This window comes from Leucopleurus acutus (assembly GCF_964270905.1).
Source record: "Leucopleurus acutus genome assembly, chromosome: 3".
Lineage (NCBI taxonomy): Eukaryota > Metazoa > Chordata > Mammalia > Artiodactyla > Delphinidae > Leucopleurus > Leucopleurus acutus.
The window spans coordinates 6,109,471-6,132,294 of NC_139145.1; the positions used below are offsets into that span (position 1 = coordinate 6,109,471).

At 53.3% G+C, this 22,824-nt stretch overlaps 2 protein-coding genes across 2 annotated transcripts in view; one reads left to right on the plus strand and one right to left on the minus strand.

Annotated features, from left to right (window-relative positions):
* Positions 1-10,128: 10,128 nt before the first annotated feature.
* Positions 10,129-12,976, plus strand: CCL25 (C-C motif chemokine ligand 25; the record flags this gene model as incomplete). The annotated part of the gene is given in 6 exon segments (XM_082836505.1): positions 10,129-10,153; positions 10,156-10,281; positions 11,880-11,997; positions 12,073-12,209; positions 12,544-12,663; positions 12,969-12,976. Coding segments are annotated over 6 exon segments (534 nt in total).
* Positions 12,977-15,646: 2,670 nt separating this feature from the next.
* The window catches only part of FBN3 (fibrillin 3), a gene marked incomplete at both ends in the record, with an annotated part of 60,439 nt that continues 53,261 nt past the window's right edge, over positions 15,647-22,824 (minus strand). The window contains 5 exons of the mRNA XM_082835569.1: positions 15,647-15,979; positions 18,456-18,603; positions 19,380-19,614; positions 21,255-21,374; positions 21,463-21,591. Coding sequence (XP_082691695.1) covers positions 15,647-15,979; positions 18,456-18,603; positions 19,380-19,614; positions 21,255-21,374; positions 21,463-21,591 — 965 coding nt within the window. The remainder of the gene's footprint in view (positions 15,980-18,455; positions 18,604-19,379; positions 19,615-21,254; positions 21,375-21,462; positions 21,592-22,824) is intronic.

The window sequence follows — 22,824 nt, forward strand, 5'->3', positions numbered from 1 at the left end:
CCTAATGAACCAGAAGCCAACTTGCTCTCAAGGGCCAACGTCAGTAAGACACTAGCCCGGTTTCACCATGTCGCGGCAGAACCCACCCCGCTCCGTCCCCCCCACCCCAACAGGGGTCCCCTCCTCAGCGGTTGAGATGGACACCCACTCCTGCCCAGACCCCAGGAAGGCCCGTCGGAACTCAAGGGGCCCGTATTTGAGGGACGTCACCGACCTGAGCCCTGCAGGGTGGCGGCAACAAGGAGCTGGAGGGGGGATCCCCCGCACCAACTCACCCCTCCTCCTGTCACGAGCCCTGTCACCTGCTGTCTAGTGTCCCGTGGGTGAACTAGATTGTTCCCCGTCCAATGACAGATGCAGCGTCCTTAGCACACCGTCTGACTCCCTTCCCTTCCCGGTGCTGCAGGGACCCAGAGGTCAGAGTGGGTCAGACCTGGGGTGGGGCTGCGGAGCGGGGCGCAGGGAGAAAGCACTACTACTCAGCTCTGTCTCCCTCCCAGGGCCCCACATTCCAGAGGTAGGAGCCTTCAGCCCACACACAGGCTTCCATTCTGGGGTGGGCCAAAGGTCAGGAGGAAGTAGAAACAGCTTTTCCCCAGAAAGGTGGGGTAGGGGTAGATGGGCCACAGGTTGCTGAGCAGAAGCCCTCCATGCGGAGAGAAGAGGAGAAGCCCCTCTGGGTTTGGAGAGACAGGGCCAGAAAGTGGCCGCAGTAGGGCTTCCTGCTGTTAGGGCCAGAGGATTCTTCCTGGTGGAGACAGAACCCCGTGCATTGCAGGATGTGTAGCAGCATCTCTGGCCCCCCACCTCCCCACCCCAACTGTGACAGCCAAATATCTCTCCGGACTTGGGCAGCTGTCCCCTCGACCAGGTTCCTGTGCTGATGTTAAGGGCCCTCAGGTCACAGCCAGCTCAGGTATTCAGGGAGCCTGCTGTTTTATGTGCCCTAGTCCCTCTACCTGGAACCCTCTGCCCCCCATCCCCCTCCCTACCTGCCATCTTCCAGAACTGAGTCTACATATCACTTGCCCCCAGGAGTGTTCCCCGCCCCCCTTAGGAGGTTGACCCCTATGGGTGCTGTGGTAGGCCAAATAATGCCCTTCCCGCAAGATGTCTGTGTCCTGACCCCCAGAACCTGGGAATATGTGACCTTACACAGCAAAAGGGACTTTGCAGGTGTGATTAAGTTAATCACATCTGGAGATGGGAGATGATCCTGGATTATCCAGCGGCCCCAGCATCAATCATGGTGGTCCTTATGACAGGGAGGCAGGAGGGTCTGGGTCTGAGAAGGAGATGTGATAACAGAAGCAGAGGTCAGAGAGAGATTTGAAGATGCTATACTGCTGGCTTTCAAGATGGAGGAAGGGGCCAGGAGCCAGGGGATGCAGGCGGTTGCTGGAAACTGGAAAAGGCAAGGAAGCCCATTCTCCCCTAGAGCCTCCAGAAGGAACGAGCCCTGCCGACACCTTGATTTTAGGACTTCTGCCCTCCGTGACTGTAAGAGAATACCAGGAATCAGGGCTTGGGTGGACCAGACAGACCTTCTCAGGCTTAGAACACTGAGATGGAGAAACAGACAAAATGATCACTTTTTCTGCCCAAATTAAAAAAAAAAAAAGTTATGCACGTAAAGACCGAAAAGCCCTAATCCTTGCTTCACGTAGTTGACTTTGAAAGGCTTCCCACATTCTCCAACACGTCCTGGACCAATTCTTTTCCCCTCATCCCTAGGAGAAAACATCTCATTTTTATAGCCATACATCTTGAGTTGGCAGAAGTTCACAGCCAAACAGACATATAGTCTACGAGGCACCTCAAGCTCTTTCATCAACAGCTAAAATACCAAAGCAGGGTTTGTGCAGCCTCAGCCCTCCCAAAAAAGGACCAGGGACAGAACCTTGGGAAAATGCTCTTGTCACAGAGATGACGGACACAAAATGGGTTGTAGATAAAATTCATTGGTACAGGACCTGGCAGTGGATATAGAATTCATCAGCACAGGACTTGACATGCAGCAGGCAGATTTACAGTTGTGGTTGCAGTATTCACTATTAACAGCTGAGGGATCAGGGCCAAACAGCGTGGCATTTAAAACACACATACACACTCAGCAACACGGCACGTGAGACAGAAGTGAAACTTGGGTCGCCCGATTTCTCACTAGAGCAGTTGTTCTCAGCAGGGGGCAGGGGAGACAGGGACTTTTGTCTAGGGGCATTTTGGGTTGTCACAACCAGGAAATAATGCTTAGCGGCATCTAGTGGGTGGTGGCCAGGGATGCTGTTCAATATCCTATAATGCACAGGACGGCCCTTGACAGCACAACACAAAACATAACACAAAAGTATCCAGACCCACAGGTCAGTAGCACTGGTGGTTCTAGGCTTCCATTTTCCTGGCTATTGAGGGTCCCCTGCAAGTCCATGTGAATTTTAGGATCCGCTTTTCCATTCTTGTGAAAAACAAAAATGGTCATTGATATTCCATAGGGATTGCATTGAATCTCCTTCTATTCCTAGTTTGTTGAATTTTTTTTAACATAAAAGGGTGTTAGATTTTGTCAAATACTTTTTCTACAACAATTGAGGGGATCATTTCTCCTTCATCTTATTAATGTGGTGTATTAATTGATGGATTTTCATTTATTGAACCACCCTTGCATTCCTGTGATAAATATACTTAGTCAAGTGTATAATCCTTTTAATATTCTCCTGAATTTGGTTTGCTAGTATTTTGTTGAGGATTTTTGCATCTATGCTCATTAGGATTATTGGTCTGTAGTTTTCTTGTGATGACTTTGTCTGGCTTTCGTATTAGGGTAATGCTGACCTCAGAGAATGAATGAGTTAGGAAATGTTCCCTCCTCTTTTTCCTGGGAAGACTTTGAGAAGGATTGGTGTTAATTCTTCTTTAAATGTTTGGTAGAATGAACCAGTGAAGCCATCTGGTCCTGGGTTTTTCTTTGTTGGGAGGTTTTTGACTACTGACTCAATCTTCTTACTTGTTATAGGTCTTTTCAGATTTTCTATTTCTTCTTGAGTCAGTTTTGGTAGTTTGTTTTTAGCGGTTTGCCAGTTTCACTGAGGCTATCTAATGTGTTGGTGTACCACTGTTCATAGTATTCTCGTATAATCCTTTTCTATTTATTTCTAAAGCTCAGTAATGTCCCCACTTTTGTTTCTGACTTTGTTTTTTTCTCTCTCTTCTGGGTCCCTGTTTTGCATCATGTTAGCATTCCTCACATGCTATGGCAAGCCCTTTGTTAGAAAAACAAAAATGAAAAATCTCCACGACAGTAGGCACCAGTCCGTCTTGTCACCGCTCTAACTACCCAACCTGGCACATAGTAGACCTCGGTAAATATTTCCTGAGTTACTTCTTGCTAAGGTAGGGCATGAGAAGGATTGGGAAAGAGGCTTCCCCACAGCCCTCATGGGAAGACAGCCTAGTGACTGTTGAGTCTTCTTGTGCCTGAGCTGATGCCCCTCCAGTGCATCTTCCACGTGACCTTGGCAGAGCTGTGACACAGGCCTGACCACAACCCTCCCTCTGGCTAAATCCCTCAGCAGCTCCCCAGCGCCCTCTGGATGAAGGTGGCCCTTCTTAGCTCAGCACGTGAGGCCCTGAATAGCCTGTCGCCTCCCACCTCATCTTCCACTATCCTCCCCCCTGCACCTCCAGTCCCCAGCCATCCTGAACGTGGCAGGTCTCTCTGGTGTCCTGCTCCATCTGGCCGCTAACAGCTGCTTGTCTTTAGGTCTCCATTCAAGTTATTCCCCCTGGAGACCTGACAGGGTGCCCTCTGAACCCCTACAGCCTGCCTGTGAATGTTTTTCTAGAATGCTGACCATGTAGCCTTGCAGCATCCCACGAACATCTCCCCCACTAGCTGTGAGCCCCATGTGGGGAGTGATGCATCTGTTACCTGCCCTCTGTCTCCAACTCTCTGCATATCACTTGACACCTGTTTTATTTATTTTTATTTTACTTATTTTAGTTTTTGGCTGTGCCGCACCGCATGTGGGATCTTAGTTCCCAATCAGGGATCGAACCCACGCCCCCTGCATTGGAAGCACAGAGTCTTAACCACTGGACCACCAGGGAAGTCCCCCTTGACACCTGTTTTAAACTGTAGGTTTTATAATTATTCAGGTATGGTGAGGCCAACAGATCAGGAGACGATTGCCACTGAAAAGGCACCTTGTTACTCACAGAGCCCAGAAGGAGGGGGCGCACACTGTGCCATGCAGGGCCACATGGGGAGGCACCAGTGCCAGTCAGGAGGCAGAGGGAGCGAGGGGGAAATGTGGGCAAGAGGCTTTATTGTGATTTCTGTGGGAAGGATTGAGTGAGGCAGGGTAAGCAGGCTTAGGACTGGCTAGTTTGAATAATTCCAGCAGGCTCTGGGGTACAGAGACTGTCCCTAGTTGTCTGGCACCTGGCCCTGGGGTGATCAGGGCTGGAGGATAGACGCCTGATGGACGAGGGGGTTAGGGTATGGGCTCTGGATTGTCTGGTTTGCATATGAAAGGTGCCCTTATAAGGAAGTCATTTACTATCTTTGGGAACCTGCTAGCCCTGGGAGGGATAGTACTTCCACGATCAGTAAGGCCCTGGCTGTCAAAACATCAGAATAAAAAACACATGCTGGGAGCACAGAGAATTCTTAAAGCAGTGAAATACTCTGTATGACACAATAATGGTGGGTCCATGTCATTATACATTTGTCCAAACCCGTAGAATATACAACAGCAGGAGTGAACCCGAATGCAAACTATGGGCTTTGGATGATAATGATGTGTCAGTTCATTAATGGTAACAAACATACCTCTGAGATGCGGCATGTCGATAATGGGGAAGGCAATGCATGTGTGGGAGCAGGGGGTATATGGTAAATCTCTGCACCTTCCCTTCAATTTTGCTGGGAAAATTAAACTGCTTTAAACAAAAATGTCTCAATAAAAAATAAAAGGAAATGAAGCTAGAGGTAGAACATATAGTAAGTTCAAGCACTGTAGTAACCACTCTACTCAATCCCAGCTCTACAACTTACTCGTTCTGTGCTGTTTCCTTATCTGTTAAGAGTGATAAGAGTACCTTGCTCATAAGAACGTTGAGGTTTAAATGAATTAATGTTTCATTTATAGTAGAATCCAACATATGCAAGCCTTACGTGCACTGGCTATTTCTCCCAAAATATAACTGTTAGATGGTGTCTCACTTTGGTTACAGAAATAAATGTCTTGGGGGAGAAAGATGATACTTATAACGTAAACTCTAAGCACATCAACACAAAAATAGGTTACTTTTTCCTGTTACAGATCAATTTTTTGATCACTTTACATTATATTAAGTTCTAGTAACAAGTTTCCTGCCATCTTTTGTAAAGAGAGAAAGAGGAGACAAATTGTATGAGGGGAAGCTTACATTCTACACCACTCTACTGGTAGAAGAGACAGGCTTAGGCTCTTATGGGAAGACCACAGAACCATTAGCAAAACATTCACGTGTTCACGTATCATAGACAGTGACTTAAGTTTGTATCAACTAGTGTTTTTCCTGAACCAAGGTAACTAAAATTTAAAATGTAGAACTTTAATGTACCGAACTGTACAAACTGCCAGAAACTATCAACTACTTTTCATTTTTAACATTTTGAAATCCTCATTCTCCTACAAACACAAAATGAAGCCAACAAGGAGAACCAATTCTTCATCACTTAAGTTTGTGAAACAGATCAAATGCTTTGTGGGCGTAACCAAAGGTAAAACCTTCAGTAGCTTACATTTTGTTCATGACGAGGCCGGTGTATAAACACTACCTAAAAACATAGTAAATTTTTCCAAGAGTAACAATAAATATTAAACTAAAAAGAGTTAACAAGCATTCAACAGTTCTCAAACAGATACTCATCAAAATGAGGGAAGTCTAATGTGTCATCTGCTAAAGAATTTAACGCTGAAGTAGAAAAAAACTCATCAAAAATACCAGTCTTCATAACAGCACCACTTCTATAGTGATTTGAATTAGTAGCTGAGTTACTAAGGTTTGAGGGTGGCAGTCTTGGGGGAGAATACTTTGCTAGGGACTCAGTACTGCAAAAAAATGATTTGTCAAATTTACTCCCAAACCTCCCCCTCCCTTTTTTTCTGATTGCAAAAGTAACACATGTTTATTGTAAGGAAACCTGGGAGAATACAGGAAAACACCAAGAAGATTTCGGAGCATTCATCTTAACACTTAGTGGTAATAACTACTGCAAACGTTTTCATATTTTTATGCATTTAGACTTTAAGAAATAAATATGAGATTCTGTTGTACCTATTTGTTAATGATCTGTGTTAATGTTTAATGAGCATTTTTCCATCTTAGTTTTTGACAGCTTTTAGATAGCTATATAATGTTACATTGTGTGTATTACCACTGTTTCACCAATTTATATTTTGAGGTGATTTGTATTGTTTTGGTATTGTTAATTATCCTTATTGATAAAAATTTTCACAGAAAAATAAATAAATAAAAGGAAAAAGAAACAATGTAAACTTTCGAATTGACTCTAACCTGTGGCTGGAGATGCTCAATGGCCTTCCCCCATTAGGGGACTGTCCCCCTTTCCTTCACAATATTTAAGAAATAAAAGTCGGATTTTCCTGGCCAAGAATAAAAAGTTAGAAGGGGGAATGACTTGGCCTCTCCATTTTATTTCATTTTGGATGTGCCGCACGGCATGTGGGATCTTAGTTCCCTGACCAGGGATCGAACCCGCACCCCCTGCATTGGAAGTGTGGAGTCTTAACCACTGGACCGCCAGGGAAGTCCAACTTGGCCTCTCTGACCCTCGGTCTCCTTCTCTGTAAAAGTGGGTCAACCGTTGAGCACCTGGGAAGTTCCTCCAGCAGGGAAATGAGAGGGAGCCGGTATTCAGTCCGCCCCAGAGGAGCTCACTCCAAAGGCAGTAGTTGGAATTTCCCCTCACCAAGCCCACTGGTTGCCCCAGTCTGCAGTACAGCCATCTGTGTGCACCCACTAGAGGCACCCTGAGCTGAGCTGTGCCCTTGCCCACCCCTCCCCCACCCCGGGGGCACTGCAGCCTGCCCTGCAGTCCTTAGGGTGCGGTCAGCCCCTGCGTCTGGCTCAGCTGCAGGCTGGAGGCCACGCACAACGGCCCCATTCTCTGAGCTGCTGACCGGGAGGAAGCTTCTGTCCTCTGTGCCCGGTTCACACGTGCGGAGAACAGAGTCCCCTTGCTGGAAGCAGTTTACCCTTAATGCCTCCAGCAGCTGTAGGAATGGAGGCTTCCCCTCTCGCAATTTAGCCCTGACCGTGGAGCAACTGCGGTCCTCCGAACTCTGGGTTTCAACCCAGAGCCTTTAGTCCCTAAGCATCCCGTCCACTGCCGGGACACCTGGGTTCTGAGCCGCGTCCAAGAGCGCACAATCCCTGTCTGCCCCGCGCGCGTGCTGGTTCCTCTCACCCCTTCCTCCCCGTTAAGGCTGCCAGTGGGACAAATTGTGAGGTGCAGGGAGATGGGCTCGCTCACGGGGGACCTCAGCCAAGGTTTCGTAACGCCACGTCTTGGCCGCTGACCGCTGGCGGGGCAGGCAGGGGCAGTGGGCCGCAGCGGGGAGGCTGGCCCCAGCCCGCCACGCCGCGTCCCCACGCCCTCAGCCACGCGGAGCCGCGTCCTGGCCCAGCCTTACCCACCCCGGGAGCAGCCACTGCCACCGGCACAGGACTGCGAGCCGGGCCGCCGACTCTCGGCGGCTGTGGAGGGGCGGGGCGGGGCCCGTAAGCCCTGCCCTGGCCTAAGCCCCACAGAGAAAGCCCCGCCCCGGCGCCCAATGCCTGTCATCAGGCCCCGCCCCCTGTGCTAAGCCCCACCCATCCGGCCAGACCCAGGGAGTGGGTGTCGTGCCCCACCCCCTGCCAGGGCCTCCTGGTGGAGCGCGAGAGATGAGAAAGCGGTACATACATACATAAATACTCAGGGTGGTCCATAGCTAAGGATGCGGACAATAAAAAAGTTAAAAGCAATCAGCTGCGAGCTCTCTGCAGAACCCCCTTCCCCTTCCCCGACGCTCCCCACCCCACCACTCCGATCCCCACACCCCTGTTCCGGGTGGGCCGCGCTAACCCAGGAGAGAAAGAAACTACTTCTAGTTGGGTTTTGCTTTGCTTCCTGCCTGCGTGGTTACCTGGGGCTCCCTCTTTTCTTCCAAAACCAGAGCATTGCTTTATTGTGGTCGTTAATAACAGTTCTATTGAGATTATTCTCAATGTAATACTGGGGAAAATTCATGTTCCATACATTGCATGATAAAAGAAATTTTTACATATTGAGATATAGGGAAGCCATTCTGGCTTATACGTGAGTTAACTTGAATTTGATGCTACCTAAAATAGCCTGTCTGTGGCCTATCAAACATGCACTGCAGTCTGCTTTAATTATTAAAGAAAAGGGCACATTGACCAGAAGTAAAGAATGTCCATGTTAAAAATAAAGATTAAAGCCCCTCTTCCTGGGATGCCAGGGCTGGTCCTCCTTTGATGATAAGACTCCCTTCCAGGTGCCAAGGTCATACTGACTTGTTGTGTACATGCTGGTCTGTTTTTCTGAAACCTTGAAGAAATGTCTCCCTGACTTGTTTCATATTCTTTGTTCTGACAAGATATAAAACTGCCCTGAAAACCCTGCTTCTCTGGAGCAGTTTCTCAGAGTAATCTGGGAAGCGGGCTTCTGGGCTAGTCCTCAGTTTGGCTCAAATAAAACTTTCTATTCTTTTCTTTTTTAAAAAATTAATTAATTAATTTGGGTTTTTTTTGGCTGCATTGGGTCTTCGTTGCTGCGTGCGGGCTTTCTCTAGTTGTGGCGAGCGGGGGCTACTCTTCATTGTGGTGCACGGGCTTCTCATTGCGGTGGCTTCTCTTGTTGAGGAGGACGGGCTCTAGGGCGCGCGGGCCTCAGTAGTTGTGGCGCACGGCCTTAGTTGCTCCGTGGCATGTGGCATGTGGGATTGAACCCATGTCCCCTGCATTGGCAGGTGGACTCTTAACCACTGTGCCACCAGGAAAGTCCCCAAACTCCTTTCTAATCTTAATATTGATTATCTTCGCCAACATCACCCATTGAAAGTGTACCATTCCGTGGTGTTTACTATATTCACAGAGTCCCTTGACCATCACCACCATCTAATTTCAGAGCAAAAAGAAACCCATACCTTCCCTTTCGCCCTCACCCCCCCCCATTCTCCCCTCCTCCCAGCCCATGGCAATAACTGATTTTACTTTCTATTTCTATGGGTTTGCCTGTTCTCAAAAACAAGGCTTTTCTGTGACACGATAAGTCATCCCGTTGTGTGGAAGGAGAGAAAAATGCGGTGAAATCAGGGCCCCGTGGGAACAGGCGGCTTGGGAGTGGGGAGCAGAGGTGGAGGCTTGCCCCCTGCTCTAGGCTGCCTGGGTCCTGCCCCTGGGAAGCCAGTATCCACCTAGAGGTGCAGCAAGAGAGGGGCCGGGACAAGGAGGAGAAAGGACCCTCCAGGGAGAAAGCCGGGGTGCTGGCTGAGGGGCCTGGGATAGGGGGCACGTGAGCCTTCAAGGGGGCTCGTTGAGGTCAAGGCTGTGACTGTCTACCTGCATCCGTCCACCTCTCATCACTGAAGGAGCCAAATTCCTGTCCGTCCGTTCCCCCCCCCACCGCCCCGTCCGAGTACTTAGTTGAAGGTGTCATTTGTTTTCTGCCCAGCTCTTTGATTTGGGTCCTTTTGCCCCTCGCGCCCAACTTCCAACAGGTGCATCCTGACATTGGAGAGAGGAGCTAGAAAGAGATGGGGAGAACAGAGGAGGGCAGGGCGGGAGGGAGAAGCTGGGAGGTGGAGTGGGAGAGGAGGTGGGGAGGGAGCGGCAGGGCGGGGCTCCATCTATAAAGGGTGAAGCCTGCTGGCGTGGCAGGCAGGTCCACTCCAGCAGATACCGGCTCCAGGGACCCCACTGGCTTTGGTGAGTCCTCCCCCCAAGACCAGCAGCAGGTCCCTCCAGCACACTTGTCCCCATCCTATGCCACCTGCCTCCCTTGCAGAGGGCCCTGGCTCGAGACGGGGGTGCTCCCAGTGCCTGCCACTGTCCATGTTGGGTCCTCATCAACCACCTACCCCCCCTTCCTAGTTAACCCTCAAGGCGCCGGAGGAGGAAGACCAGCCTGCACTATGAATCCATGGCTCCTGGTCTGCCTGGTGGCCTGCTTCGTGGGTGCCTGGGCTCCCACTGTCCACGCTCAAGGTACTATCTCAGACAATACCTACCCTCCCCCCTGGAGTCCCCCTCTCCGCATCCTTCTCGTGCCTCCCCTGCCATGTGCCTGTCTCCTCCTCCAGAAGCCTCCCCCATCCCTTCACCACTGAATTCATTCTCGGGTAAACAGCTCCCCCCCAGCAGGCATGCAAAAACTCCCAGCATTTGTGCAGCTCCTTGGGGGTGCATGGTCCTCAGCCCCTCCTTTCAGAGCCCCTGGGTGCCTCCTCCACAGTCCATGACCCAAGGCCTCCCTCTGGACTCCAGCCAGCCCAGGGACTGCGGGCAGCGGGGCCGCTTACCCCCAGGGACACACTGCAGTGACCTGAACCTGCAGAGCCAGGGGTAGGGGTTGAGATCAGAACCTGGGAGACCAACAAACATGGGTCCCCATCTCAGCTTCCCCTACTCCGGCTACCTGTGCGGTCCGGCTGAGAGTAGCTACTCAGCGTTTATGAGCCCCAGTTTCCTCATCTGCAAAGTGGGGCTCCAAACTCCTGTTGCAGAGATGGGACGTGAGGATCCAATGGGCTGATTCCCGCAAAACTCTTGGCCCAGTGCCTGGCAGCAGCACTGATAACCATTACTGTTATCAATGGGGAATTCCTCTCCTCCTCTCCCTAGCTTAGGCATTTGGTGATATTAGTGACCAAAGGTTATTCTGACTGCCCCCAGTGTCCCCCAGCTCTGCCGCTGCGTTCTGCATCCCGCTGGGCCGGAGGAGGCAGCTGAGCCCCAGCAGCTGGCCAAGCAGGGCCCCTGCCCAGGTGGAAGCCCCATGGCCCCACCCACCTGCCCCTCATTAGCTCTGAGAGGCCCTAGCCCTGACCCCAGCAGACCTTACCCTTTGCCCAGGAGGGGACTGGGCTTCGTTCCTATTGTCCTGCTATTAAAGGTCCATTTCAGGCGCCAGGCCCAGCCTGGGCCCATTGATCCTGGGGCCAGCGGGGCCCTCAGCCCCGGGGAACTGCCTGCCTGGCACTGCAACACAGGGTCCATCTGACTCCACTGACCCTTGCTCTCAGGGTCAAGGTGGGGGATGGAGGGAGCCTCCAAGCCCTTCCCACGGCCCTCCCAGAACTGAGATGTGGCCCCTGGAGGCACGGGTGGGCAGAGGGACGGATCCCAGTGGACCCTGAAGGCCCAGCACCGTCTCCACATTAATTCATCCTCTGCTCATTCCACCTGCTCATCCTTCCAGAACCTTCTGGCACCACCACCTCCTCCTCGTCCAACCATGCGCCCCTCCCCTTCTCAGGGCGCTGCACCCCCTCCTTGCCCTCCGCCCCAGAGCAGGAATGGAAATGGCCTTGGTCCCCCATTTATTTCGTGGTCCTGGGCCCTACCCAGCAGGGGCCTGCGGGGCCCTCTCCAACTCCCGCTTCCTGTCCCCTTATCAAGGACCAAAGGTGAGCCGAACGGCCTCCTTACCGTCTGGGCTGTCCCCGGGCCTCCACAGGGCATGGGAGGGTTGTGGTGTGCGCGCGGGGCGGGTGCCCAAGGCTGTGGGCGTTCCTGAAGAGCGCACGCGCAGCCGCACACGCACGTGTAGGGATGCGAGTCTCTGGGCGGCTGTGTGGTCGCAGGTGCTTTTGAGGACTGCTGCCTGGCTTACCACGGCCCAGCAAGACGGTCCATGCTCCGGTTCGCCCAGAGTTACCATCGCCAGGACGTGAGCGGGAGCTGCAACCTGCCTGCGGTGATGTGAGTGGGACCATGGGGGAGGGGGTAGGGACTCTCACGCAACTTCGCTCCCCGCTTACACCCCCATCCCTGCAGATTCTTCTTCCCCCAGAAAAACAAGATGGTGTGTGGGAAGCCAAGGGCCAGGTGGGTGCAGATTGGGATGAAGATCCTGGATGCTCGGAAGAAGACCCATTTAAAGCCCCACCACGGCACCCGGAGAAACTTCCAGGGTGGGTGAGACCCCAGCCCAGCATCTAAGGGGCCGACCCTCCCTGCTGCGGGCCCCTGAGCTTCTCAACCCCCAAAGGAGGGGATGGCAGGCCAGCATCTGACAGCTGCCTGCACCCCAAGAAGAGTCAGTGGCTTGTGAGTGGGAGGCTTGAGTGAACATGCAGCTCTTTTAGTCAAGACACTTTCAATTGCTAGAGATGGAAAATTCAAGCAAATGGGAAACTCATTGGCTCAAATAACCACCCAGTGGGCGGCATCAGGCTGGGCTGGATCCACGTAATCCAAAGGTATTGGTGGAGCTCTTATCTATTTCTCTTGCCTTCTCTCTGACAGCCCCTCATTCTGGGGTGAGGAAGTTGAGCTCTGGAAACTCCACACTACCATTGTCGAAGTTTAGCGGTCCCACCAGAAGCAGCAACAGGAAAACCTCCCTCCTGAGAACAGCTAATCCAGGTCAGGACTCTTGAGCCTGTGACCATTCCTCCCCTCATCACTGCTGAGGAATGAGGGCTCCTGATCAGCCCGGACTGGGTCAGGGGACTCACCTCCAGGACCACGGAGGGCTGGCTCTGTGGTCAGCCCCACAGATTCGCATGGGGGGGGGGTCCTAGGGGGCTGTTCATTATTACCCTGCTCCGGCCCAGGGGGCTTCGGCAAGTGCTGAAATGAAACGCCAAGTGCGTGGACTGAAAACTTCAGGGCCCCTGACTCCACTCCAGCGCCCCCTCCCCTGCCGATCCGCCCCGTCCCTCCTGCAGGACCATGAGCCCGCACTTCTCTAGGATCAGCCAGCACGAGATGGGCTGGACCTCTGTCTGCCACGGTTATCACCCTGCAGCCTCAGCTGCCCCAGCCCCTCTGTGCTTCAGGGCAAATCTCAGTCCCCGCACCTGAGGCTGCATCAGTTCCCTCCCTGTCACCCCTGCTACCTCCTGCTCCTCAGATAGCTGGAACAAGGGAGCTCTGTTATTTCAAGCCCCGTGCCTACTCCAGGCACCAGAGTCGCACCTGCCTGGGCAACGATTCTTGGAAAGAACCATCACTATAGTTGCCTACCTGTAGGGACACACCTGCCTGTGTCCCTCTGGGTCTTTGCAAAGCTTCAGTTCTCTCCCAGGATGTGCTTCTCTGTAACTTTTAAATAAACCATTGGTGGGACGTCATTCCTGTCTCTGTCACCTTTCATTGTGGGGTGCGAGTCCCCAGCCTGTGTTGAAACCCACGTGATCCCCTCCCACCCCAGGATCTGTGCTCTCAGCCTGGGGTGCTGAGCACTGGGGCCTGGGGCCAGGGTGCAGACTCAAAGGAACTTCCTGGCTCCACTACACTGTATGGGTACCCAGAGCAGATGCCATAAACTCTCTGAGCCTCGGTTTCCCCGCTGTGAAACAGAGGTGATAACACTGCCTGCCTCATACAAGTCTGTGGGGACTAAATACACTGCCGTTTGTGACATACAGCACACGCACAAGCTACATGTTTAACACAGTGAGTATCCCATCCACCGAGCTCAGCCATCAAATTCAATAGATCCAGTCCAACCTGGAGCCAGGCAGGATGGAGCCAGGACACTGCCCAACAGGTTCTTCTACCTGTAATCTGGTGTCACCTCGGCCAAGTCATTTAACCTCTCTGAGCCTCAGTTTTCCTATCTGTAAAATGGGGATGAGAATAACAGTATCTATTCCATGGGGTCATAGTGATGATGTAATAAGGAAGAATTTTTTTTTTTTTTTTTTGCGGTACGCGGGCCTCTCACTGTTGTGGCCTCTCCCGTTGCGGAGCACAGGCTCCGGACGCGCAGGCTCAGCGGCCATGGCTCACGGGCCCAGCCGCTCCACGGCATGTGGGATCCTCCCGGACCGGGGCACGAACCCGTGTCCCCTGCATCGGCAGGCGGACTCTCAACCACTGCGCCACCAGGGAAGCCCAGGAAGAACTTTTATATTCTATTATAAGTTAATCACTAAAGGGATGTTGCCTATAAGCTTAAATTATACATAATGGCCCATCTTGGGCCAGGAACCCTGCTTCCCAGGCAATGAGCGCTAAGCTAAAATACCTTTGTTTAGCTCACAGGAAACATCCAGGCCAGGCCCACCTGTGAATGTCTGCAGGAAGAAATGAACACATCCCCCCAGAAGCTGACCAGAACAAGGAAATTGGTTTGACTTTACTCCCTCCCCTTTTAGTATAAAAGAAGCCTGAATTCTAACTCAGGCAAGATGGTTCTTTGGGGCACGAGTCCACCACCTTCTCGGTTTGCTGGCTTTCCGAATAAAGTCGCTATTCCTTGTCCCAACAACTCGTCTCTCGATTTACTGGCCTGTCGTGTGGCGAGTAGTATGAGTTTGGACTCAGTCACAAGGACTGAATGGGTCAGTAATTGTACAATGCTTAGAATGGTGCCTGGTACATAGTATGGGGTCAGGAATCATGAGCCATTATTATCAGTAATGGTGAACCCACAAGGGATCCAATGGTTGCCACTTGCAGCCTGGCTTTGTGCCAAACTCCCAGGTCTGAAGTTGGTAGAACCTACCTGCACCCTGGGATGTTGTCCCCCACCCCCAGGTGCAGGATGGTCTTCACCCACCTCTCCCGTACACACATCCTCTTCAGAACCCTAGGCAGAAGTGCATGCTTTCCAAAGCTGCTGCCCTCCTGGGGCCTCCTGCTACCCCGCCACGTGAGCCTTGCCCGGCCCTGCCAAGGGCAGCGTCTCCTTACTGCCAGAACCTGCCAAGGGACAGACTTAACCCAAAATAACTTTATTGTTGTCTCTGCTCCCGATAGAAAAGCATCCTCAGAACCCTAGCCCAGCTCCCCGTGGGAGTGAACATGGCTGCATGTCAGCAACTCTGGCTGGGGCCCCGTGGGCCCTTCTGCTGGGAGGGACGAGCCCTAGGCCCACCCTAGCCACCCGTTCCCATGTCCCGCCAACCCCCAGGGCTGAGCCCCCGTGCAGTGCAGAAGTTTAAGCCTGAGACTGACCAGATACAGTGAAACCCAGGGCCCTCCGTGACCCTGGCTGTTGAAGTGGAGGGGGCACGCCACAGCAGCTGCCTGCTGTCTCCAGGAAACACCGAATGGTGGGGCCCCTCGGATGGAGGCTGGGCTCGCTTGAGGTCACAGGATAGCATTTCGCTCTTCCTGAGTTTTGGGGTTCCACCCGGTCGGCCACTGCCGCCGGGGATTGATCCCTCCCAGCTCTAGTATTTCCCGCCTCTGGAGAGGAGGACCGCATAGGGACCCTGGGGCCCATCAACGCCAGGGCTCGTCAAGGGTCTCCCGGGGGGGGAGGGCAGGGGTGTAGCAAACAGAGTGACATCCTGTGGAAGGAGGCGGGGGGTGGGGGTGGTGCCCAGGTGGTGAGTCTGGGAAGCGGGCTGCAGGAGGGGCCTGGGGCCAGCTGTGAGGCGTGGGTGCCTCTGGACTACAGCAGCTGCAGCTGCACCTTTAGCCGCAAGGCCCGGCCTGCCGGCCACCCCTCAGGCTGGGTGCCCCAGGCCCCAGCCACGCTCACCACCTCCAGCTGGTAGGTTCCTGGCCCCGGCCTCCGACGCCCCAGCTGCAGGGAGCTGAGGCCGCGGAGGTGATGCATGCGGAAGAAACCTTGCTCGTTGCCACGGGCAATGATGTAGCGGACGCGGCACCCCAGACCCTCCAGCGCCGGCCGCAGCTCTAGGATGTGCTCGGCCCGGCTCAGGCGGGAGAGGTTCAGGCCCAAGGTCAGCGGAGCCTCCGAATCAAGGCTGGCCAGGCTCGCCTGGGGAGAAAGACCAGGTGGATGATGGCAGGGGCTGGGAGAAATCAGAATGCGGTGGGTAGGGGGCCAAGAGGAGAATTTTAGGCAATCTCTAAAATGGAGGAAAACACAGACCACTCCCTGCCCTTGACCCCTGTCTAGCCCTCCCCACCCATAAGGCCAATGGTCAGCTTGGGCTATAGTAGAGGATAGAGGTGGAGGCTGGTTCCCAGGTGGAAAGGAAACTTTTTCACAGGTTGACTCCAGACCCCTTGTTTCAACTGAGGGGCCTTAGTTCGATCCCTGCCAGCCTGGTGGAGGAAATGGAGAATTTTCCCTCAGATACCCAGACTGGGAGGCAGTCAGATGGCATCTGGCCCCAAAGCACCCAAGGTCACTCAAAGGTGGTCTGGGGTGGCTGGAATTATGACCAAGGGCCTTGCAGCACGAGCCAGCCCCAGACACAGCGAGAGAAACACAAGACCCTGCTGGGCCATACAAAGGAGCTGCCCAGTAGCTATCCGGTTCCTGGAGGCTGGCTGCACTTCCTGCATCTGCGCTCTCTGAGACCCCCCCTGTGTGCAGATGACAAACCCCTCTTTATCTGAGCTCCTCAGAATGCTTCCTGATCCTGGCAGCCGGACAGGGCCCTGAATAAGCCAGCAAACCTCAAAGGCAGGCTGACGGGGGCTGGGTGATGTATCCAATCCCACAGGAGATTATCTGTGCTTTCTTCTCCTTTGCTCTGGGCAGAGCTGTTTGTTCTGCCTAATTTACATGCTGATGGAGTGTTTTGCTGTTGCAGGAAAGTGAAAACTATTCTTGTTTCCCAGCCCTTCACCAGGACTGTTGCTCAGACGTGTGCTCTTACTGACACCTGCTGGCAATCCGTGGGTATTGCAGGCAAAGCCACAGGACCCTGCCTGCCTTTGCCCAGATCTGCTTGTGTCCATGCCAGGAGCCCTGACAACCTCTCCACTCACTCTTACTGAGTAGCAAGGGCTGGCGACACAGTGGCAAACCTGACAGACACAGGGCCCTATACCTGTGATGCTTACAAAAATAACGGTAACAATGGGAATAATACGTACACACTCTTTTTCCCAGAAAGGGGAAACAACTAGAAGGAAAAGGAAAGCAAAGGAACATTCATATTTAGATAATCTAATATTGAGAGCCCCTCAGACCCAGCATTCCTTTCCCACTTCTGCCTTCATTTTTTCCCCATAGTATTTATCATGTATCATACTTATCATGTGTTACAAAATATGATGTGTTTTACATATTTCTTATCTGTCTCTCTATTAGAATATCAGTCCTATGGGGACAGGGACTTTTTTTTTTATTGTGTGTTTTATGTGTTGTTCACTGTTGCTCCATTTTCTTGTTTGTTCGCTATGAGTCCAGCACAGAATAGGTGTTCAGTAAAATCTATGGAGTGAAGGAGTTTGGTTCCAGATGTGGGTAATGGCTTCTGTGCTCAGTGATTTTTTTTTTTTTGAAATAACAGAAAGTAATGACCTCAGAAGGTGGTGGCTGCAGAGGGGCCCGGGATGACTGCCATCCTGCTCTGCCAGGTTTTAGTTCTGTAACTTGGGCATGTGACCTAACCTCTCTGAGCGTCAGTTTCCCCATCTGTAAAATGAGGATGATAGTGGTACCTACACCTCCCAGGGCTGTTGTAAACATTGAGAGGTTGTGAATGAATGCAGAATGCTTGGAGCAGCACGTGTACCCAGCAGGTGCTTAATAAATGGTTAGCTTTCATATTCTTTGGGGCATAGTGGCAAGACCAGACAGCAGTGGCCTCAAGGACTTTTCAGCTGTAGGACAAGCAAGCTGAATTTATGACAAAACTGCCCTCCCTGCACAACCTGGTGGGGTCAGGGTCATAGCTGGAGTGGCCCCAGGGGACAGAGGGACTAAACCACAGGGCTGCTCTGCTGTTCTTGAGAGCATGGTGGGTGGGGTGGGGGAGAGACAAGGAGGGCTCAGGAGGCCTGAGCATAGCTCCAGGAGCATTGTGGGTGCAGGAAAGAGGTGCAGAGGGTCTGAAGAAAGGGGATGATGGAAGCGGTTAAGCTAGCTGCTCTGAGCGCTATTGGTGCTAAATCCAGAGGGGCTCTGAGGGAGGGCTCTGCCAGCCAGGAGGTGACAGGTGACAAGTTCCAGGGTGCAGGCAGGGTTGGGGGGCCCAAGGCATTTTTCTTGCATTGAAGCTCCATGGAAGGGATCCACGGGAAGCATCACACCCAGGGCCTGTGTGGGAGGTGCCTGACTTCTCATCTGGAGCAAGGTGGGGTGCTTGGGGGCCTGTGTCCCCCAGAGAGCCCCCAAGGGGAATCCTCAGGCTGAGGAACTACACGACGACCCAGAAAGGCACCCTGACTTAGGGGGACAAGCTGTGACATGGAGCCTGGTCCTCTTACCCCTGGCCGGTTCCCTGGCTGTCCCTGCCACTCACTGTGCCCCATGCCCAGTGCATTCCCCATGGCACCTGATAGTCCTCACGGGGGCTGCGCCGTGGCCGGTCACGAGGGGGCTGGCTGTTGATCTTGCATTCATAGCAGGCTTCAGGTGAGAGCAGCTCCTCATCTGGGGCATCCTGAGGTCCAGGGCTGAAGCCCAGGCCAGAGACACAGTGCCTGAGCCAGGACAGGGGTGGGAAAGTGTTCAGGGCAGGCTGATGGGACCTCTCCTGCCATCCTCCCACCCCCTACACTCCATTTGGAGCCACTCTGCCCGTGGGGGCAACTACGAGTGTACCAAGGTGCCAGTGCGGATTTGCACGTGCCTACACGTGTGTGTGTGCATCCCTTGGCTTTCCTGGGTGTAGGTGTGAACCTGCATGCGTGCAGGGGTGTAGGATATACCTGAGTGTACCCAGGGGCGTATGCGTGTATGAGCCTGCGTGCACCCTGGATGCTGACATGTGCTTTTGCACGCATGTGCACATTGGGATATATGAATGAGGGTGCCCGGGCATGTTGGCACAGGTGTGAGCCTCACACACACTCCCATGTATTACAGGGAGGCGTGCATCCTGCACTAAGCACATACAGGACAATTACTCCACGTGGGGTGTGAGCTTGTGTGTGCATAGGTACAGTTGCCACTGGGCCTCTGCACCCATTTCTCTTTTTTGTTTTGTTTTTCTTTTTGTTGGTTTCTGTTTTGGCCATGCAGTGTGTGTAGCATGTGGGATCTTAGTTCCCCAACCAGGATCAAACCCACGCCCCCTGCAGTGGGAGCGCAGAGTCTTAACCACTGGACCACCGGGGAAGTCCCCTGCATCCATTTCTCCATGCACACGTATGTACGTGAACATGTGCACAGGCCCGTGTGTGTGTGTGTGTGTGTGTGCGCGTGCGTGCACTCCCAGGGTTCGGGTGTCTGTGTCCACCCCGCTCAAGCCCCTCACCCTTGCCCAGCCCGGAAGTAGCCTCGGGGGCAGCCGCACAGGAAGCCACCGGGGGTGTTGGCACAGCTGTAGCTACAGGGGCCGCCCCGCCCCGCACACTCATCCACGTCCTGGCAGCCCCCGAGGGCCTGGTTGAAGTCAAAGCCGGAGGGGCAGACGCAGCGGAAGCCGCCCAGCATGTTGCGGCAGGAGGCGCTGCCGCAGGCCGCGGGTGACAGGACACACTCGTTCTTGTCTGTAGAGGGGGAGGGGCAGGGGACAGCCTTCGCATCTCCAGATCCCTCCACATGCATCCTTCCCGTGCCCACGTGGCAACTCTGGTTCCTCCTTCAGAGCCCAAGGCCAACGTCAAAACCTCCATCAAGCTCCCGGTGAGCCTCTGGACTAGGTCTGCTGTCCCCTACACTCCTTTATCCGCACCCCAGCACCCCCCGCCATCCTGTAATTCTCCTTTAAAGCATTTCTCAAAACTTCCCAGGAATGTTAAACGGTGGGATGGTCTAGAACAAGGTTTCCCCACCTCGGCACTATTCTCGTTAGGGGCCGTTTCATTCTCTGTGATGGCGGCCGTCCTGCGCACTGCAGGGTGTTGAGAAGCATCCCTGGTGTCCACCCACTAAACTCCAGGAGCACCCAGTGCCCAGTTGTGACCATCAAAAATATCTCCAAGAGGGCTTCCCTGGTGGCGCAGTGGTTGAGAGTCCGCCTGCCGATGCAGGGGACACGGGTTCGTGCCCCAGTCCGGGAAGATCCCACATGCCGCGGAGCAGCTGGGCCCGTGAGCCATGGCCGCTGAGCCTGCGTGTCCGGAGCCTGTGCTCCGCGACGGGAGAGGCCTCAGCGGTGAGAGGCCCGCGTACCGCAAAAAAAAAGAAAAAAAAATATCTCCAAGACACTTCAAAACGGTGCCCAGTTGAGAACCACTGGCGTAATCAACCCCTGTCTCCCCCGGAAGACTGGACAATGGGAGGGCAGGGATAGAGTCTGATCTCAGCTCACTTCTGTATCCATGGGTCCTGGGCAAACCGTCGCCGAAGGAATGAATGAGTAACTAATGTGGAGCAGGCTGAGAAAGAGGGCTTGGCAGCAGAGGCAATGGTCTGCAGGGTCCCCAGGGGACAAATACTGAGGGACAGAGGAAAAGACGGAGAACTTAGCTGAGGACCCACCAGGAGGGGCAGGAGGACGAGCTGGAGAGAAGGCAGTGCCGAGGCAGTGGGAGGGAGGGGAAAGCCGAGTCACAGAGGCTGTGGGTGGAGAGTCCAGGAGGGGCAGGCAGTGGTGCCCAGAGCAGAGGAGGTGGAAGGCGAAATCTGAGGAAAGGTGATGGAGAGGATGCAGGAGAGTGGTCCCTACATGGGTACAGAGTGAAAGCCAGACTGCAGAGGAGGAACAAAGAGAGGTGGTGAGGACGAGGCTGTCATTGGGAGGCCCCGGAGCAGCAAACAGAAGGGTGCAGTGGGCAAGGTTGGAGGGAAGGCAGAAGGCTAGTCCCCCAAACCAAGGGCGTCTGCAACAGCTATGACAAAAGATGCAGCATGCATGCACCCATTTCCGTTGCCACATCCATGGCAGACGTCACTAATCAATCCCAGCACTCCTTTCCCAGTGATCACAGATACCATCTCAGAATCTCCACTGAGCCCTCCAGACCATCACTCCCTAAGAAACGGCCACCACTTTGCCAGGCTGACTGCAGACCCTTAACTCCCCAGCCTGCCCAGCAGCAGGGAACTAACTACCTTCCAGACCAGGCCATCGGACCTTGAGGTACTTGTGCTTATCACAACATCCTGCCATGGGGGTGGTTCCCAGTTGCCCGCTTTGGACAGATTCTGGTGGGGGGTCGGCTTCCTCCCAGCCCCCACTACTCACCCACACACTGGCCCCACTGGGAGTGTGGGGTGAAGCCCTGGGGGCAGCCACAGCGGTAACCCCCCAGCTCGTTCTGGCAGCCGTGCTGGCAGCGATGAGGCCCGTCACATTCATCCACATCTGTGAGATGTCGAGAGGAGAGAAGGCTTGCCAGGCAGCCCTCAGGACCACCCCCAAGGCCTAGACCCCACCCAAAGCCCGGTTCTACCTTTGCAGCCGTGGCCTGAGCTGTCCAGGGTGAAGCCTTGATAGCACTCACAGCTGAAGCTTCCTGGGGCATTGTGGCAGTGTCCACGGGTGCCACATGGGCCAGGCTGGGCCAAGCACTCGTCATTGTCTGCAGAGGACATAGAACGGGCAGGGCCACCTGCTGGTTAGGGGGTTCATGTCAGGCACCACGATACCAGGCCTACCACCTGATCAACTGTTCCAGGCAAATCTTTTACATATACACACACACACACACACACACACACACACACACACACACACACACACACACACACACGTTTTGGCTGCACCATGCAGCTTGTGGGATCTTAGTTCCCAGACCAGGGATCGAACACACAGCCCCGGCATTGGAAGTGCGGAGTCTCAGCCACTGGACAGCCAGGGAAGTCCCCCAGGCAAATCTTAACCTCTCTGGGCCTCAGTTTCCCTCTCTGTGAAAGGAGATCCATAACGGTTCCCACTTCACAGAACTGTCAAAAACACTTAAGAGCACGCACATATAGGACTTTGAATCTCATCTCTACCACCTCAGTGCTGTGTGACGTAGGGCAACCGACTTACCCTCTCTGTGCCTCAGTTTTGTCAGCTGTAGCCTGGAGATGATAATATCTACCTCATTGTGTTTTGTGAGAATTAAATTAACCTAATCACATGAAGCACTGGGACAGTGCTCAACCTAAAAGATTAACAAAACCCCTTGTCCTTCTCTGTGGGAAAATGACCTGGGGTAACTGTTGCACTCTGTCCTCATGGAAACCTGACAATTGTGGGATGTCAGCCAGAGTTATGGATTGAATGTGTGTGTCCCCCCCGCCCCACCCCCAATGCCACCACTGCCAAATTCCCAAAACCCTAACCCCCAGAGTGATGGTATGAGGAGGCGAGACCTTTGGGAGGTGATTAGGGTTAGAAGAGGTCATGAGGGTGGGGCCCTCCTGATGGGATTGGTGCCCTTATAAGAAGAGACACCAAAGAGCTTTACTCTTGTTCTCTCCCTACCACATGAGGACACAGGAGGAAGGTGGCCGTATGCAAGCCAGGAAGAGGCCCTCATCAGAACCTGACCCTGTTAGCATGTTAATCTTGGACCTAGAGCCTCCAGACTGTGAGCAATGTCTGTTTTTTAAGCCACCCAGTCTATGCTATTTTGTCATGGCAGCCTGAGCTAAGACAGGCCTGGTTATCAGGCAACATTGCTATGGTGGCCATGGTCCATGGTGGTAAATTGCATTGGGATTGGGGTCATGGAGAATGAACCATACATTTCTAGGGGGAACCCTAATTTAGGCTTCCTTGACTGTGGAGATTTTTTTTTAAGTTTTAAAATTTTATTTTATTG